At 37.1% G+C, this 20,443-nt stretch overlaps 3 protein-coding genes across 3 annotated transcripts in view; 1 reads left to right on the top strand and 2 right to left on the bottom strand.

Annotated features, from left to right (window-relative positions):
- Window positions 1-3,735, top strand: part of LOC130096968 (katanin-interacting protein) — a 29,013-nt gene extending 25,278 nt beyond the window's left edge. Inside the window, exons 24-27 of the mRNA XM_056263651.1 lie at window positions 739-840; window positions 1,302-1,462; window positions 2,968-3,053; window positions 3,201-3,735. Coding sequence (XP_056119626.1) covers window positions 739-840; window positions 1,302-1,462; window positions 2,968-3,053; window positions 3,201-3,244 — 393 coding nt within the window. The 3' untranslated portion in view covers window positions 3,245-3,735. The remainder of the gene's footprint in view (window positions 1-738; window positions 841-1,301; window positions 1,463-2,967; window positions 3,054-3,200) is intronic.
- Window positions 3,736-4,427: 692 nt separating this feature from the next.
- LOC130097079 (cytochrome c oxidase subunit 6B1) lies at window positions 4,428-7,132 on the bottom strand. The gene is made up of 4 exons (XM_056263731.1): window positions 6,998-7,132; window positions 6,107-6,226; window positions 4,777-4,877; window positions 4,428-4,681 (listed from the first exon to the last, which is right to left on the bottom strand). Exons 2-4 carry the CDS (start codon window positions 6,210-6,212, stop codon window positions 4,628-4,630), a joined length of 261 nt encoding a protein of 86 aa, XP_056119706.1. The 5' UTR covers window positions 6,213-6,226; window positions 6,998-7,132; the 3' UTR covers window positions 4,428-4,627.
- A 3,122-nt stretch (window positions 7,133-10,254) lies between these two features.
- On the bottom strand, window positions 10,255-20,085 carry fam234a (family with sequence similarity 234 member A). The gene is made up of 12 exons (XM_056263650.1): window positions 20,003-20,085; window positions 18,094-18,368; window positions 17,523-17,630; window positions 15,987-16,169; window positions 15,212-15,357; window positions 14,664-14,793; window positions 14,456-14,582; window positions 14,220-14,360; window positions 14,056-14,137; window positions 13,045-13,191; window positions 12,878-12,965; window positions 10,255-10,889 (listed from the first exon to the last, which is right to left on the bottom strand). The coding sequence occupies exons 2-12, from the start codon at window positions 18,341-18,343 to the stop codon at window positions 10,651-10,653; spliced, it is 1,641 nt and encodes a 546-aa protein (XP_056119625.1). The 5' UTR covers window positions 18,344-18,368; window positions 20,003-20,085; the 3' UTR covers window positions 10,255-10,650.
- Window positions 20,086-20,443: the final 358 nt, after the last annotated feature.

Genomic DNA, 20,443 nt, shown 5'->3' with positions numbered 1-20,443 from the left:
ACGCCTGCGTATACCTAACTAACTACCTAACTTAAATAGCTAACTAAATAAATAAATATCCTAATCACTAATTCTCTCGCTCTATCACTCGTACAATTATCAACACAGCTCACAGACTCACTTTCTCAGCGCTCTGGGGAGACGTCTCCCTCTTATGACGTCAAGCGATCCGTTTGGGCGGAGGAGCAGTTTTAAGTGAGTACTGAAAATAACGAACTTTTTCATCTTATATTCTGCCTTTAGGTATCGAAAATCATACAAAACAATACAACAACTTGTCAAATGTGCATTTCCCCTAACTATTTTGTGTTAATCCTAATTACAAATTTAACCTGACATACGCACTTTAAACTTTAATGTCAAGTAGGGGGCCACAAAATATCACCCTGCGGGCCGCGAGTTTGAGACCACTGGTTTAACAGGTTATTTCAGTTATTTTTAGTGATTAAAGTATGTTTACAAGTTGTTCAATTCATAAAATGTAATCAAAATAAATAAATCCATAAAACAAAATTAAATAATTACAATTGAATCCATAAAATGATCCCATAATTTTAACCCTGCAAAGGCTATATAGAACCTTTTCTTCTAAGAGTGTAGCCTTACAAAACATCCCATAGGAATCATCTGAAGGTTTCTGTGAATGGTGTGATCTATAGTAAAGTGTGCTCATGAATGAAGTGGTCAAAAATCGTGCCTTATTGTTACGTTCCACTCTCTCGTTTATGGTCTCTTCAGGTGAACCGTGTCTATGTCATCTTTGACCAGCCAATGACTATTTCTATGATCAAATTATGGAACTATTCCAAAACACCTCAACGAGGAGTCAAGGAATTTGGGGTAAAACACACACACACACACACACACACACACACACACACACACACACACACACACACACACACACACACACACACACACACACACACACACACACACACACACACAACTCTAAAATGTTATGTATGTGGCACCTCAAGAAACATTTCTGATTATTATTAATGTTGAAAACAGTTGTGCTGGTTCATATTTTTGTGGAAACGGTGATCTCTTTTTTTCAGGATTCTTTAGGAAGTTCTTAAGGAAGAAGAGCATTTATTTGAAATAGAAATCTTTTGTAACATTATAAATGTCTGTCACTTTCAATCAATTGAATTGGTCCTTGCTGATTCAAAATCGAAATGATCAGTGTGAGATCAGAGCTTTACACAGAAATATGTTTGTATGCTTATTCATTCAGCGTCTGACATGCTTTGCCTGTTTTGACCTGAGCTCAGTGTTATGTGTGTTTGTTGTTTTAGCTCCTAGTCGATGACCTGTTGGTCTATAATGGGATTTTAGAGTGTGTGAAAAACGTTTCTCGGGGAATTCTGCCGACCCTGGATCCCGTCGTTCCTCACCACACCATACTGTTCTCAGACAACACGCGAATCACACACCGAGAGAAGAGCACAATTACCAGGTACAAACACAACACTCAATACTTTTATGATGCTTTTTTGTTTGTTTTTTACAAACTGTTCAGTTGTTTTTAATTAAATTAACACCATCTGGGGTGTTTGATTCATCAATGTGTAGATGCTTTTTCAACAGAAATGTGGATCTTAAAGATGTTCTCTATTGCATCAGGCTTTTGTAACCTCTATATTTAAGATTGCATGAGTTAAACACACTTATAAATGCATTAAACACACATCTTAAGCAGAGCACTGAATGCCAAACTCAGACAAAAGACACACACACAACTGCTGTTGACTGACTCAATGTTTGACCTGATCGCTCTCTCTCATGCCCTGGGAATGAAGCTAAACAGACCAGATGATGACGAGAGAAACTGTGTGTGTGCATGTGTGTGTGTGTGTATAAACTGTATGGGACTCTGTGATCACTCTTATCTTCATTCATCTGGTCAACAGTTCACTTTCAGGGTGCATTTTTTTCCCATGATGCATTTTGTGTTCATGTAATAATACCCGGTACATATTGTAGGATTTTGTGCTGTCCCAGGCGAAAGATGACCAATCGTGGAGATTTCTGTGGTCGTAACTCCTAAACGCTGGTCCTACTTCATCCAGTGAGAGACGGTTCAAAGACGGCCGCTGTCACAGTCTTGCGACCAAAGATAGCCTGCGATAATTTACTGACAGTATCATAAATTCAGCATGATCATCTCGGTGTGTTTGCTGCTACGACTTACGTCTACTGACTAGCCAATCAAAATGCAACATGAAATGGCGCTTAAACTTAAAACTACGTATACCTCAAGCTCCATTTACAAAATTGGCATGCCAAGTTAGCCTCTTTTACCTAGAAACGACCGTGTCCATATTCTTCTCTTTCACTTCCTGAACACAAAAAAACAACAACACAATTGCTAAAGTGTGATTCATCTTGCTGTATTAGTCTGCCACTAGCGCTTGCTGATATGCCGTACCCAAGTTTATTAGATCCATGTTGTACAGTGTGATTTGTAATGATCTTATATCTGTAGAAGGCATAAGGGGTGTCCAAACTCGGTCCTGCAGAGTTTAGCTCCAACTTCAACACACACACACCTGCCTGGAAGTTTCTAGCATGTCTAGTCAGACCTTGATTCGCTGGTTCAGGTGTGTTTAATTGAGATTGGAGCTGAAGGAGCAGGATTGGACACCCCTGCTGTATATAGTAGGTACTATGCTTGGTTTGAAACTCACTTTGAGACTGGTAGAAATGTACATTGATATAGAATGAAAGTGTGTGGTATGGATGTACTACATCTGTCATGTTGTCATTGTCATGTGATTTACGGTGTCAGTTGTGTCATCTCTTCACTGTCATTCACAAATTCTTTCTGCCTACTCTTTTATGAATGCTATGAACACTCAGCTCTCATACTGTTTTTCACCTACTATATAGTTCGGAAGTAGACATATTCGGACACAGCGCCCGTGTCACTCAAACTCATTGATGAAATGTCATTTATTATAGCACTCATGTGGAGGACCAGGATGTGAAATTGACCAACGAGAATCAGATCATTCACCAGCACAAGAAGAAACAGACAGCGAACCCAGGTGCACAAAATCATCATCGCACGCATGTTTAATTAGCTTGACGAGGACATGCATGCACTTATGTTGTTTTAGATTAAGCAAATATGATGATTAACTCCTAAGCCTACCATTTAAGAAAACTTTCACTAAAAATGTGTTTAATTTCAGCTCTGCGGCCCAAAACCTGCATGACGGGAAAGCAGCGATACTGAGGGCAAGACCACTGGGCTTATGAAAGCAGGTTTCGTTTCTCTCTTTCCCTCTGGGAATATTTGGAAAACTCAGTGACCTCAACACAGAAACACACACTCTAACTGTATGATAAAGCTGTATATTTGTTTTTGCTATGATGTTGTTGTATTGTACTTGACAGTCATATATTTGAAAGTAAGTGTCCTTGTGATTTTGGATTGAAGTTAATGCATAATGTTCACCAGTACATTTATTTTCATGTGTTACACTTGGGATAAAATTAATTCATAGATTATATATCCTACAGCCATATTTGAAATAATTCAACAGTCTAATTGTGTAGAAATTTCGTAATATATCAGCAACATGAAGTACTTAATGTTTCAGATTTACACAATTTTTCTAAGCCTTTCACAGTTCATTCAAAACACTATACAACTATTATGCAAATGCTGCCAGTTTACCTCAAATTAAAGCCACTGTAAATATGATTAAATATCACCTATAACTTAATTGCTCGTCCTATTTTTGTTTTTGCTATGCAAATGTACAGCACGACTTGAACTTGAGAGAAAAACTGGAAACGTCAGTATTATTATTTTTGTAATTCAGTTTGATGCAGAAATCATTTACTGAGATTGAGGTCTGTAATACTTTCAAAACCACAGATTGTAATATGGATTAATCCTAATCCTTGAGCAAACTGGACCTTCAATGGTGATTTTTCCATTAGAAATCCAGTTTTCATCAGAAGCCTAATCCATGATGGGAAAATTCATGTTAAGTCTAGAGCAGTTGTTGAGAGATTTGAGTGACATTGTTTTGTCACTCACTCAAAAACTTGAGTTTGGACCAAACAAATAGTTTATTGAATATATACCTAGATGCTTATGACTTGCAGCATAAAGCCTGACCCACTTATTTTGTACAAGAACTGCCAACTTAAACAGGGAGAGACCGTCTGAACATCTAGTTTATTTTCTACTTAGTGCCTGGTGAGCTTTGGCAAATCCAGCTATTTAGTTTTTCCTCATAAAGTCTCAGTGTATCATCCCGGTAATCTGTACGATCTTTTCCCGGTTGACCAATGCAGCGTGTTTGCTGTACAATCCAGCCATTGGTTTTTTGTGTGTAACATGCATTGGATGCCTAGCAAGAATTGTTGTTGTTGACAGGGTCTCCATGAAGCACGCAACAACAGAATCACGTTTCTATGCCTGAGAATTTAATGCAGAATGTGCAACACATTTTTTTTATATAAGGAATGACATTAACCATCGATCTCACCCTCCAGCCGGACAGGTGCAGTTTTGAACAATCTTCGCTAAGGCTGTTCGGCTGGGGTGAAACGAGACCACACACAGATGCGTTTCGGTTCCCCTGATGCAGTGTTTTGGAGATCTTCAGATCTTTCCTGGGAACGTGCCGTCGTCCCTCTGAGTGTCCCATTTCTCGATCTGAACGACACACCAAATATAGAGAGTAAATGGTCTTTATGCACACCTCTGCTGCTTACGCTTTGGACAGAAGTTGGGAATGAGGGGATATTTACCCAGGAAAGAGGGCAGAGAGACTTGTAGACCCTCTTGTACCAGTCACATGGGGCTGTGTCCACACCTTTGGCATCCAGAGCTTTTTGGCATCGATAAAAATCTATATAATAAAAAAAAAATTATAATTCGATATTTTTTTGGGAGATATGGTACTATGGTAATTCCATGGTATTCCTTGAAGGTGAATCTCAAAAAAAGCATACAGGTTCCATTTCAAATGTGCTTGAAAATAATAGAAAAATGCAACAAATTTCAACGGTTCCAGGCCTCATTATCTTTATGCAAAATTTTATTTTCCTTTTTTTCTCCCCTTTCGTTTTTGTGGTGGAAATGTACATACACTACTGTTAAAATGTTTGGGGTCGGTACGATTTTTTAAAATGTTTTTGAAAGTCTCTTCTGCACACCGAGGCTGTATTAATTTGAGAAAAATGAGTCAAAACCATAATATTGATAAATATTATTACAATTTAAAATAACTGTTTTCTATGTGAATATACAGTATTTTAAAATGTAATTTATTCCTGTGACCAAAGTAACATTTTTAGCATCATTACTCCAGTCTTCAGTGTGACATGATCCTTCAGAAATCATTCTAATATGATGATTTGCTGCTCAAGAAACATTTATGATTATTATTAATGTTGAAAACAGTTTTGCAGCTTAATTATTTTGTGGAAACCGTGTGTGTATGTGTAGGCCCATATATATAGGCTATATTAGCCTAGTGCGTATAACTGTGTAAATGTTTGTTTATATAATAAGAATAATATAATGTGTGTGTATACATTGTGTGTGCGTGTGTCTTTATATGGTTACTTTTGATCGGTCTGGCTGAATATTTTTTTTTTATTTTTTTTATTATTTTTTTTTAAATCATGATCTTAAAGTTGACCCCAAACTTTTGACTGGTAGTGTATGTTTCGAACAGAATTGTATTAATTAATCATAAAAGTTTTTAGAGCGCTAGTGAACTAAAATCGCGTTTGTCTTACAGGTTAGGCTAGTGTTACAGGTTACTGCTAGTAATAATAGTGTAATAATAAAACGCTTTCCGTAAGGGATCCGAATCGACCCTTTGAACCATTTTTTTAAGTTTTAAATTTTCTATATTTTCTATCATATAACAAGAAGTTCTGTTTAAAAAGTATTTTCAATAGCCAAAAGCAATCACTGACGTAATAAATGTAGACCAAAGTCCCTTGAAGATTCTAGTCTTTGATGTACACCTGAAAGTCATAGCTACACTGTGCTGCCACAGTACACAAGTTTTGCGTTTTGGCACATTATTAGAGACTCTGTATTTAATGTGTCCTGTATATGACTGACCCAGGTAATTCTGCCAGCAGTTTTTCGTCTGGTTCTGGTTCGGGAAACGGGCATCGAACGGTGCCGTGCGATACTTCTCCAGTTTCTGCTGAATGTCCTCGGCCATGATTCGCGCGGTCCCTTTAAGACATGCAGATTCAGATACAGTATGATACAAACGGCTGAAGAACCAACTTTAAGTCTTTAGACAGACACTAAACTATCTTAAATAAATGCATCTATCACATTCAAAAACAGATGAATGTATGGCAAGACTTTTAATCAGGATATCAATTATTGATATCAATTCAATTTCCACTAGTAAAAATGTGAACACTTGACGTCATCAAAGTTGATATCTATAAACTTCCAACTAGTAAAAACTATAATTCTTGATATCTGTTATTGTCTTTTCTCTAGTTAAATGTCGCCATAGGCTGCCATTCAAATTGAATTGTTGATATCAAGAAATAATAACCTGCGAATAAATAAAACTCAAAAAGGCTTGAATGAGATATTTCAGAAAATGCCCATATATGACCGTAAAGCTGCCCGTACTGTGCTTCAATTCAGCAAGAGAAAACATCGGTCACAAAACCTAATGTATTTATATTATATCTATAATGATAGGCCTATGTACAGGAAATGCGTTTAGTCAGCGTGCATACGAATATGCATTAATATATTTTATTAAGATTACAATAGCACATCTAAGGTATGTATAAGTTTCATTTATTTTTCAATGTAAATGGATATTCGTTTTGTATTTTAAATAGGCGATCCCCGCATACACTTTCGCTTTTACAATGTTGAGAATCAATGTCTGATCTCACTTTGAATAATGTATTTCAATAGTTCAGGCGTTAAATTACCGCATGCAATGAAAGCATATAGTCTCATAATGTGTTTTACCTGTCTGAGGCGGCTTGCTGTTGAAAATGACTTTTGTTCAGTGTCACTGTCTGTCACACACTCCTCATCCACTTGTGTGAGTGATGATAGTGCACTTGAGCGCTCGTGCAGTCCTGTACACACGGTATGGCGGATCAGGTCACATTGAAACGACTGAGATGTGATGTACTGTACTTCTCGAGGCAAACACCAGGCGCCCTCATATGCTTAAATACATGTGCATAGATACATATTCAAATAAATAGCTTAATCATGTATTTATGTGAATTCATGCAACTTTCAGAATAACATGTCATGTCGTCATCATATCCGGAAAGTGCATGGTGTTGTGCGCTACAGGTTAATATTTAATCGGTGGATAATCACTTGGAGATATGTTTATGTTTGCATGGTTATTCTAAAGACCAGTACCTTCCCATTTTCGTTAAGTTACTGGTGGTTTTATTTTAGCATCTTGTTTGCCTAGTCCTATATATGGTTGCAATATTAATTTTGTAGCTACACTGAAACTCATATCTGGGACTGCTGCACTGGGATGCTATGTTCATTTTTAACAGGATAATGCTGAAAAGATTATGTGGAGCAAACGGTAAAAATAGCTTTAAAGAAGTTTCTTGAATCCGTTAATGCAGAATCACAGGGCCGTTTCTGGGAAATCAGGGTTGACTGTAGTGTATTCTGCTCTGGCCTCTTACCTTTTAAAAATAAAAATGGAAAGATTTTTGTGGGCTCACTGAACCTGTGGGCCTCTTCAGTCATTCCCCTTTTTAACCTCATAGATAGATAAAGCGATAAATGAGTATTTTGAATGTGAAGTAGGCCTATTTTGGCATCCAGCTGATGGTATCAAATGACCACACCGCTCTCAAAGTTTGGCATGTATAATTGTTGGTGAGCTACTGCAAGTTACTGAGAAGTACTGATGCGTTGGAACATGTCAGTACACGTTAACATTTTGTGTTTACAGGTGCGTCACTGTTTTTCCGTTCTCGCATTCACCAGGAGATGCATTTACTAGTCTGATGCTTTTCATGTTCAGCACAATTGTGTCAAACACATTATATTTTCAATTCAATTCAATTCAAATTTATTTGTATAGCGCTTTTCACAATACATATTGTTTCAAAGCAGCTTTACAGAAAGTGCATTTCAGAAATGTACATAGAAGAATATAGTTAGTTAGTCATCATGTACTAATTTAGGGCATAACATATCGCCGGCGTTGAGTCGTCTCTTCACAGGCGTCGAGTCGTCTCATCGCAGGTGTTGGGGCATCAGAAGTCTCCGTGAGAGGCTGGATACAAACTGGAGCTGACGAACGCTATTTACCTCGGGACTAGCGTCCCGAGATAACAGCAGAAAAGCAGATGGGAGATAATTAGCGTAGCTGCTGTTCATAGTATTAATGCATTCGATCTGATTCAACAATAGAAGGTAAGCATTATGTGAATGCTTGGCTAAAGAGATGCGTCTTTAATCTAGTTTTGAACTGGGAGAGCGAGTCTGAGCCACGAACAGTATCAGGAAGGCTATTCCAGAGTTTAGGAGCTAAATGTGAGAACGCCCTCCCTCCTTTAGTGGACTTAGATATCCTAGGAATGACCAGAAGCCTCGAATTTAGTGATCTTAATTTAGTGAGCTTTTATTATCGTAACAACGCTTAAGCTAATTAGATTGAATTAAACATCTCGATAAACCCATCAAAGGCTCATAAACGAGTACCAGGGAAAGCTTGAATAAATCAGTAATTAACTTCATGAACCTCGTGCACGTGACTGATCAGAATCTAACTGCTGCGCGGCGCGTGCACAGAGAGCGTGCACACTTCCCTTGCGCGGTAAAATTAAGTCATGTGACACGTTTTAAACACGCATGCTATGTAGACTTCAGCTTTACTAACATTTTTTTTAATTTATTAAAAATACCAAAACATTTATACATTTGTACATAGTAATGTTGTTTTATTGACATTTATTAAATAGCATTAATATAATTATGAATTGTTTCATTACATTTTAATGGTATATAAAATGTATTGATCGTATTAGATACTATAGCTATTGAATAATATAGCCTTTTTGAATAACAAAAAAAAAAAAAAGGAAAAGAAGAAAATATTACTGATGAAAGCTTGCCTTATGAATACTAAGTTGGTATTACCTAATATCCATGAGCTAAGCTTGCTTGACCATTTTGAAATGAGGGGAATGAAATGAGTCTTAAATATCCATGAAATAAGAAATAATCTTGAATTAAGGATTCAAAAACAGAAGCACTGGATGAAATCTATTTATTACACAGTGTAACAATACAATCAAGTAGAATATTCTCAAATAAAGACAGAAAATAGCAGATGCAAAATTCTTGACCTGATCTACAGGTTTACAAAATCACTCAGTGAACCTAAACTAATTATTAATAAATCTCACTCTAATAAATACAAAGCATCAACTTAACCGATTTATTTTAAACATGTTCATCTACTACAACTATATATAATCAACAGTGTTATTTATTTTGGCTTCTTTAGATTGAAAGGCATCTGGATTTGGTGCAGCTGATCGTCCGGTTCAAAACCTAAGACGATTTAAAGCTCTGATTTTACTAGATTCTGCTCATTGGTTCAGAGAAATGTCTACATCCCTACTTTAAACTAAACCCATATTTTGTAGATAAGATCCAAAATAGCAGACAGACAGACACTCATAACTGCACCTGTAGTGATCAGAACCCTATTTGAGGCACTAAATGTACAGCATTATGTGAAACATATCACAGTGAGTTAACAGGTATTGCAAAGGTGCATCTTTAACAATAGCAGCAGCATAAAACAGCTGAACACTTACAAACAAACTCTCCCAAACTCATGAAACCATTAATAAATCATTTAAACGAGACACAAAGTCTCCATCCTAACAAACAAACTGCAAACTAAGACACACACATCTAAATTAGGCCTTGTTTTAGTTTTGCTTTGTGTGTATGAATCAATGCAGACTTGTGTAAACTCCTCCACTATAGTGTTAAGCAAAACATCACTCTAATACGGCACGAAATACTCAAAATACAATGAAAAAAGCACAATGAATCTCATGTCCAGGTCATATTTCATACCTGAATCAAAAGTAGGAAAATTAGAACATTTGCTCAAGAAAATGAAGGCTATTTTTAGGACTTTTTTTTTTCAAGTGTGAATTTTATTCATTTTTATAAATATTTTATAAATAGTTTTTAGGACATTTGAGCTAATTTTTCAAATTTTTCATGACCTGGACTTTTCTGTATGAGATTCACCTTTATATGAAATCCCAGATACTTCCGAATATAAACGTACCTCTTGACAGTCATCTGCCTTATGCAGAAATCTGATGCTTTACAGTACGGTAGTTTATGATTGTCATGCAGCATGAGCCAAAAGTGTGTGTCCCTTCTAAATGAATACATTCACTTGTATAGTATCAGGGGAAAAGCCCTGATGATTTGGTTTAGTGTCTTGGGTTTTATTCTTAGTCCAAGTCTAGATGAACAGATATTCTAAATAAAACGGTCGAGACATAAACTCTGTTTCGGATTTCAAGAGTGCAAGTTCTACATGCAGCAACTGGCTTTTAGCCTGTGTGACCTTTGGGTTGAAGATTAGTGTTCATTGTGTCTCAGTAAAGTGCATCACTGAAGCGCAGCATGTGGAAGGCCTCCTTCACGGACTTCTCCATGTCGTCAGAGATCGGTTCATCGGCTGCTACTCCCAGAACGCCGCTCTCCGACACGTCATCCTTTATCTTCCGTTTGGTCAGAATCACAGGCTCCGTCTCGCCTAACTCTGCATGCTGTCGTCCGTCCGGTCCAGTCAGAACGAGGTAACAGGCGTGGCGACCTTGCTCCAACAGCGTTGCTAAACAAACGCAGAGAGATGCTTAATATTTTAACAAACCTGACTTACAACATATTGCAATTTAAAGGTGCTATTAAGACTTTAACCCAGCACATTTTCACCAATCAAAGAAATGTCAGCAAATCCAAATGCATAAAACTTTACATTAAAAGTACAGTAGCAAAACCCGTAAACAAATATAACTGCAAGCAGTGATTAAGCACCACAGAGGCAGAATGAGGAGTTGAAAATCGAGGCAGTGAGCATCAGACCAACTGCAAACACGAGTAAAGACATTGACAGCCCATAAATACAATCACTTGTAATGTGAAATAATTGTTTATTACCTTCGACCAACATGTGGAGCTGACACCAAATTGATCTGGTGTGGTCAGTGTTGGGTGACACTTGCACACATAGGACACTATCCCAGCGCAATCCCATATCCCAGCGCAATTGACTTTGTACACCGACACATGTATCATTCGTATTTTGCACTCGTGCAAAGCAAACTTTTCCCTCCACAGACGCACGCCGGCAAACTAGGGAATGACCTTGCGCTCCCTGGGCGGTTCAGCGCAAAAAAGGAGGCGTGTTTCGGCGCAAACAATCCCTGGTGCTATTTTGCAGTTCCAGAAAACGATTGCGCCACTGACCAGAAAAAACCTAGTCTAAAGTCAGTGGCGTGTTGCGCGTACATTCAGATGCTATTTTAAGCGCGCATGCTTGGCCATAATACAGAGTGTGAACAACGCGCATACACTGCAGATGATTCTCTCATCTACACAGATGCATTTTACTTTTTGCAAATGATACATTATTATAAGGAAAAATATTAAAACACGAGGGAAATCATTGTTGTGTCCATGACGATGGGAAAAATAGGCATATAAGCTTACACATTTACCCAAATTATTATATGCATGTTTAAACGAAGCTAATCTTGGTGGGTTTGTCCCGTCCCCAATGTCACTTCTCTTTCTTTTACGGCCCTGACGAGAACATTGATCTCCTCGGCTGAGAACCGATTCTGAAGCGCGCTGGTAAATGCGCCGTTATAATAGTATTGCGCTATGGAACAAGCGCACCTCGTTCATCACGCTCTTAAAGGGAATGTGATACGACGCTCTTATTGGTTTGTTTCCCGTTACGCCCAAACCACACCTATGAATAATGAAGCTACTTCAGACCAACCCCTTTTAGATTTGCGTCGAGCGCAAGAGTCATTTATCCCGCCGGTTAAATAGCAACAGCGCCGAGATCCGCCCACAAAGTTACTTGCGCTTTAGATCGTTAAAATAGGGCCCATAAAGTTTGGTGTCAATGTGTCAAAAATGATATACAATTCATCTATCGACACGAAATCCACTTTTTGCCGACATGGTCTGAAGATGGACTCGAATATGGTGAAAATCAGACAAACAGTGTTGGAGTTAGAAAAAGTAGTTTAAAAAAGATCAAATGGCCGACATTTTCATTTTGGCGTGCTCTTCGTCGAATTCGTTCATGTGTTATTTTTCGTTTATGAAGATGATCTGGTTAATAGTCATTAGAATGGAAGCAACAGTCTAAGAGGAGTTCAAAAAAAGTAGTTTTTTCGGGAAATTGAAAATGGCGGGAAATTTCTTTGAGGTAATAGTAATAATTTGGTAATCATCTTGAGTCTAAGAATTTTGCCAAAAAGTTATTAACCCAAATGTAAGTGAAATTTTGGACAGTTGGTGGCGCTAGAGGGAATGAGGTAGAGACTCCAAAATTGCTGTGGTTAATGTTCAGACTATCCTCTATCCGTGTGCCAAATTTCATAACTTTTTACCATACTGTTCTATGGGCTACCATAGACTTCAATAGCAGAAGAAGAAGAAGAACACTAACGGATACAATAAGAGCCTGATGTTTGGCCTCTAATAAAGAGATGCAAGAAACCTTGACTAACATTATAAGATATAAATGATCAAAAAGAAATCTATGGTTAGATAAGCCTTGATGATGTTGTGAATAAGAAATACCCTTAAAAGAGACGATGTTCTGTGCAGAATTTCTTCTTTCAAGCAGCAGTTGTGTGTGTCGAGGATGGAGCAGGAATGATGACTGCATCTGAATATCAACAACAAACACAAACACATCAGTGTCTTATTTCTGCAGTTGTGTGTGTGTGTGTGTGTTATGCTCTTACTGTCTGGTTGCTGTGACCCTGTCCCCAAAGCATGAACACTGAGAATGCGTTTTGCGTGAGGACTGACGCCGGACGAGGACTCGGAGTCCAGAACGACAGATTGAGCTTCCACAGGACGTCTCCAGAGTGTCCGCTGAGAACCAGCACCTAAAACATATATATAAATAAAAAGAAGTCTCTGTAACACTTTAGTTCAGGGTCCAATTCTCACTATTAACTAGCTGCTTATTAGCATGCATATTACTAGAATATTGGCTGTTTATTAGCACATGTTTATGCCTTTATTCTGCATGAGCTTATTCTACATCCCTTAATCACACAATACCTAAACTTAACTACCTTACTAACTATTAGTTAGCCGTAATTAGGAGTTTGAGGCAAAAGTTGTAGTTAATAGTGAGAATTGGAGCCTAATCGAAAGTGTGACCAAAGTCACTTATGTTCACCAAGGCTGCATTTATTTGATAAAAAAAACCACAGACATATTGTGAAATATTTTGACAATTAAAAGACCCGTTTTCTATGTGAATATATAGTAAAGTGTAATTTATTCCTGTGATCAAAGCTGAATTGTCAGCATCATTACTCCAGTCTTCAGTGTCACATGATCCTTCAGAAATCACTCTAATATGATGATTCGCTGCTCAAGAAACATTTATGATTATTATCAATATTGAAAACAGTTGTCCTGTTTCACATTTTTGTAGAAACCATGATACGTTGTATTCAGGATTATTTAAACAATAGAACAGGAAAAAAAACAAGTGTTTATTTGAAATGGAAATTATAAATGTTACTGTCGCTTTTGATTAATTTAATTTAATGCATCATTGCTGAATAAAAGTATTAATTTCTTATTAAAAAACCTTACTGACCCCAAACCTTTGAATGGTAGTGTCCAAGTTTTTTTGATATTTGATTAAAACAAGGCAAATCAGGGTAAAAGGCATGTTCTGTTACTATTACTCTACACCTCACATTATTATTATTAATACCAATTTGGTCACTCACTCTTTTGGTGTCATTGCCAATGTCTTCCTCTATCATTATATCTGGAATTCCATCTTTGTCGAATTGCCCAAATGTAGGCACACTAGAAACACACACACAGGGATGCATTAGTGTAATGTAATGCACCTTCCAGTGTTTTGTGTAGTTTGGACTGGTTCCCGCACCTGAGCAGAGCGCTGGTGTTGGTGGTCCATGCGATCTTCAGTTTGTCTGTGAGCAGCAGTGACACGCTGGAGTCCGTTTGGACCAGCAGTGATGGAGAACCACTGTCATGAACAACCGACACACGCTTCAGGGAATCAGACCTGCAGACAGGCGACCAGAAGAAACCCATTAAACAATGATGAGGGGAAAAACAAAGAAAAAGAGTGAAGAAGTTTGAGCCCACAACGCTTATTACTGATAGAGTGAGATCAATCCAGTTTGACCATCTGATCTTTCCTCCCAGCTTTTCTCTTTCTTCAGCGCAGGCTTCAGACCAGCCCGAGCTGCCAGATGTTGCACACACACCGCATAGAGCCCTGAGTCTGTGGACAGAGAAAGAAACTGTTGAGTTCAGAGGAATATAAAGGAGAAACATTAAAGAGATGCTAAAAGCAGTGACACACCATTAAGTAACAGCAGGTATGGAGCGCCGCTGGCCGTTTTGAACGGTAGATGACCAATAACCCCATTCACATCGACATCCACCCGTGAGCCGATCTGATCACCTGACCTCCCTGAGAAAAACACCAGCTTCTAAAGGAGGGAAGAGATTACCATCACAATGAACATCATCACAAAATATTCAGAACAGGTGAGCATTAGAATGTTATTGTGTGTGTGTGTGTGTGTGTGTGTGTGTGTGTACTTGTACGACTATCTTTGTGAGGACCAGTTTGAGTTTTAGACCATTGGAGTGAGGACAAAGAGAGTAAAGTGAAGACATTTTGGCCGGTCCTCACTTTCTGAGACCCCTTTAAAGGCCTGTTTGAGGGTCAAGACTTGGTTTTAGGGATAAGGTTATAATTAGGTTAAGGGTAGGTTTAGGGTAAGGGTTCGGGTTAAGCACTTAGTTGTGATGAGTAAGGTTAGGGTAAGCCGCTAGAGATTGCATTGTGTCAATTAATGTCCTCATAAAGATAGATGTACAAGAGTGTGTGTGTGTGTGTCTTACCGGTATGGGTGTGAATGATGATGCTTCAGGATTATATGAAAGCACAGCAAAGTCCTCTGCTCCGTCAGCATTCAGATCCATAGCGCTGATCAGCGGGAGATTTCCATCCATCATAGTAGAGCGCGACTGCTGCCACATTATCTCACCTGAGGGAACCAAAACATCAAAATGTTTACAAATGCACTTTTGCACAAAAAGTAATGTGGTACCATGTTACTGAAAGATTACCATATTCATAAACTACTACTGTTCAAACGTTTGGGCTCAGAAAGATTTTTTTTGTTTTAGAAAGAAATTAGGCTAATACTTTTATTCAGTAACGATACATTAAACTGATCAGTAAAGACATTTATAATGTTAAGAAAAAAATGTGTCATGGTTTCCACAAAAATATGAAGCAGCAACACTGTTAAATGTTTCTTGAGCAGCAAATCATCATATTAGAGTGATTTCTGAAGGATCATGTGACACCGAAGACTGGAGTAATGATGCTGAAAATTCATCTTTGATCACAGGAATAAATTACATTTTCAAAAATATTCACATAGAAAACAGCTTTTTTAAATTGTAATAATATTTCACAATATTACTGTTTTTACTGTATTTTTGATCAAATAAATGCAGCCTTAGTGCGCAGAAGAGACATCTTTCAAAACATTAAAAAATCTTACCAAGCCCAAACTTTTGAACAGTAGTGTGTGCCATAATATTGGTACTGGTTCAAATACATGGAACTATACATATGTCCAGATCTCTGTGTAATGAAATCCTGTACCGGAGTTTTTGTCGATCGCCGTGAGTGTGTCTGCGTGAGCAACCAGACATCCTGACCCTTTTCTTCCGAGCCCCTTTACGCCACACTCCACCCAATCAAACTCAGCAGCTAAAGGTCTTTTCCAAAGCGTCTTCCCATCGGTGCCATCAACAGCCGTTAAAACCATACAGGGGATTGATAAATCTGAAAAAACAAACCATTACTTATTATTAGCATAATACACAATAAAGCAGCAACCTTGAGTCCCTTGTAAAGATGTTCAGTGAATAATGACTTAAATTTGGGTCTGTTCCTCACATAAACCTAGAAAAGCTACTACTGAACTGCTTTTGGAGAGTTTTTAACATTTATTTTTGGTAACACTTTATTTTACAGTGATCTTTTTACATATGTACTTACCATAGTAATAACTATGGAAGCTTGTTTAAAAAAGGTAATTGCGACTTTTTATCTCACAATTCTGACTTTATTTCTCAGAATTGCGAGATATAAAGTCAGAATTGCGTGATATAAAATCGCAATTGCGTGTTATAAAGTCAGAATTGCGAGATATAAAGTCAGAATTGCGAGATATAAAGTCAGAATTTATTGATATAAAATCGCAATTGCGTGTTATAAAGTCAGAATTTATTGATATAAAGTCGCAATTGCAGGTTATAAAGTCAGAATTGCGTGAAATAAAGTCAAAATTGCGAGATATAAAGTCAGAATTTATTGATATAAAGTCGCAATTGCAGGTTATAAAGTCAGAATTGCGAGATATAGTCAGAATTTATTGATATAAAGTCGCAATTGCAGGTTATAAAGTCAGAATTGCGTGAAATAAAGTCAGAATTGCGAGATATTAAGTCAGAATTTATTGATATAAAGTCGCAATTGCGTGTTATAAAGTCAGAATTGCGAGATATAAACTTGAAATTATGTGTTATAAAGTCAGAATTGCGAAAAAAAGTCGCAATTGCGAGATATAAAGTCAGAATTGATTGATATAAAGTCGAAATTGCAGGTTATAAAGTCAGAATTGTGAGATATAAACTTGAAATTATGTGTTATAAAGTCAGAATTGTGAGATATAAACTTGAAATTATGTGTTATAAAGTCAGAATTGTGAGATATAAACTTGAAATTATGTGTTATAAAGTCAGAATTGCGAAAAAAAAGTCGCAATTGCGAGATATAAAGTCAGAATTGATTGATATAAAGTCGAAATTGCGTTTTGTAAAGTCAGAATTGTGAGATATAAACACGCAATTGTGAGAAAAAAAGTCAGAATTGTGAGATAAAAAGTCGCTATTATTATTTATTTTTTTATTCAGTGGCGGAAACAAGCTTCCATAAATAACAGTAAATTATGATTAATTACATGCAACTAACCCTCAACCAAATCCTACCCTAACCCTATAGTAAGTACATGTAGTTGCTTAATGTTACTCAGTAATATGTTTTTACTGAATAATTCTTATATAATAGATTCGTCTGTATTCCACAGAAGAAAACCAACAGCAAGCGTGTTTGTGCATGTGTGTTTAAGCTTACTTCGACTCAAACATGTGTTGCGGCTCTCATCAGCATCCTTGTACACGAAGAACACATCCAAGACTTTGTCTCCATTGGCGTCCTCAACCGCCAGGAAATTATATGTGGCTGTAGGAGAGAAACACACTCAGTATCCAATCAGAAATGCATGAAACACCGCTGTGGTCAAATCGAGTTTTTTCCATTTACGACGTCTTGCGAAAATCAAGTCTTTTCTCTCTGCAAAACATTTTGAACGGATCATTCATTTATTTGTTTGATCTCGTCTAGACTGCTGTAACTCTTTATACTATGGTGAAAGACAATCCTCTTTAATGCGTTTACAGGCTGTTGACACAGGCCGAGCAAGACATTGTTTATCTATTGATGTGTGTTCTTTTATTGGTTGTCTTATTATTTTATTTTGTATTTTTTATTCTGTTCTGTACGGCACTTTGGTGAGCCTTGGTTGTTTTTAAATGTGCCTTATAAATAAATATTGTATTGTATTGTACAGCACCTTGTGTCAACCTTGAACGTGCTTTATAAATAAAGAAAAGAAAGTCACTACTGTAATTTTGACGGTGTTCACCTGCGGCAGGGAGCGTGTGGTTCCAGGTGGGCAGGTATTGCGGTCGTACGGGGCAGGGAAGGATGAATGAAAAGGCGAAGACCACCATCAGGCACACGAAGAGAGAGAGGAGGAACGCTGCTGTGCGCCAGCCTGTCAGACGGGAGAATCCCAGCTTTCCTGCGCAGCCTTTCTCCTTAGACACGCTCCCTTCTGTCTCTCCACCCTTCAGAGGCTCCGCTTCAAAACCACGAGCTGATGCATCTGCCATCTCACACCAGCAGATCTGCTCACCACTGCAAGATAGAAGCAGGGGCGGTAACACATAATCATCTGGTGATTACCCCCAAAAAATGATTTCAGAGAGTCATCTTCTACTTTAAGTGCATTATCCCTCATGAGTGCATACAGAAATGGTGAATAATCTAATGTGCATATTAAAAGCAATCAATACAAGATGTTGAACAAGTTCACCAAGTTGAAATAAAACATTGAAAACTAAAGTGAAAGGTTAATTGATACACACTGCGAGGTCTCTCCCATTCAGAACCCCTCCTGCGGTCCCAGCCTCTAAAAAAGCTTTTCTTGCCCAAACCTGTATGAAAAAGTATTTCATAGTCTGAGAACAATACGAGAGAGAGAGAGCGTGGAGTGATACAGCAGTTACATAGAAAATCGATCGCCTGGGTCAACAATTATATAATTTATAGCCTAGTTATACAAAAATATTTGACCCAATCTTGTATTCCAGAGTACTGTGAAATACATTTACATAAACCCGTTTAATCCATCAAATGTGTATTTTGGCTTTCGTTCTAATCTTCAAATCAAGTTTAATGCTGCAGTCTACACGTCTACTTAAGCCCAAAATGTTATTTTAAATGATCTGTAAAATCTTAAAATGTCATTTTTGTTGTAAAACTACATCATAATCACATAATTTAGACTGAAAAAATATGCATTTAATAGAAAATTAATTTATAATTTAATACAAAATTCAGTACATTAAGCTTAATTTTTATGTGACTGCTACAGTCATATTAATTTCATACGGCACATTCAATCTTTCTATTCTTTACCTATACCTAAAACACAAATGTTTTTAATTCACTGAAATTACACTCCATTACATAGGTTTAAAAAAAAAAAAGGTTTTCATTGGTTTCAAATCAGATTCAGGCCATTAGTGTGAGTCAAAATATGTACAAGAACATAAATCATCAAAGTATTTCAAAGTGATTCAAAGTATTTTAAAACATCAAGGAAACAAAGGAAGGCTAACTAATTCTTCAAGTTCACAGCTCCCTACCTGAATTCAACCCTGTAAGTTCAATGATCGTTCACAACATCACAATCCAAGGGCATATGTAAACTCATTTCAACTCTTTACAAACACAACAAATCCTGCTTCTCTTCCTATCCAGAGTGTTCTGTGTCAGACAGAAGCTGTTGTTAAACACAAACCCCTGTGTCATGCTGCCGGTGCCAAACTAACTAACACCACCTTTCTGGAAACCTTTAACCACAGTAGCACCACACACACAAACTATAATCACTTACTGTAATACACAAACACACAACATAACAACATCATCCTGTGTATTTTACATATATAAAGGCTTTTATATGTAAATGATGATGTTTAAAACATAACACATCCTAAGCCTGTTGCATGACATAAAATGACAACCACACATTAACATATACACAACAGCTGAGCTTATATAAGAGACAACTAACTCGTTTCACCTTCATTAACTAAAATACAAGGTGTCTTGCAGAAACAGACATCAACTTTTGAGAGATACGTGTTTCTTAAATGTAACTTAAAATTATCTCATTAGCCTTTAATTAGCCCGCTTTAATTGTTGACCAAATAGAAACCAAGTATGAATTTGGAAAAACACACTTTTGTCTGATCAAAACAAACCTGCTGAATGACAGTTATCGCTTCTCTTCTATGTGAGCTTTGGTTTGGCAACGACATTTCCGCGTACGGCAACGCGGCTGGGACAAAAAAAAGCGATTTTATTCCAATGGTTTTTCCTTGTCTCTCATATTTGCTTGAAAGACAAAGAAACAAATGTCATATGGAATTACCTCCTTTTTATACAAATAATTAATAGTATCATTAGTATAACAGTATTATTAATTGTACACATTACTCAGAAATGTAATAACTTCTATTGTGTTACGCGTTTTTAAAAATGTATTAATAAAATAAGTTTTAATTTATTTCAACGTTCAGTTGAAATGGGTCTTTGTAGTTGCTGATTCAATATTGATGTTATTACTGTGTTACAGGTGTTGTTGCGCATTTAAGTTGATTTATTTATTAGTATTATTGTGTAAAACCATTCATAATACACAA

Source organism: Rhinichthys klamathensis, unplaced genomic scaffold (assembly GCF_029890125.1).
Source record: "Rhinichthys klamathensis goyatoka isolate OS25496 unplaced genomic scaffold, OSU_Roscu_1.1 h1tg000209l_1, whole genome shotgun sequence".
Classification (NCBI taxonomy): domain Eukaryota; kingdom Metazoa; phylum Chordata; class Actinopteri; order Cypriniformes; family Leuciscidae; genus Rhinichthys; species Rhinichthys klamathensis.
This window is presented reverse-complemented; position numbering and strand designations above follow the sequence as displayed.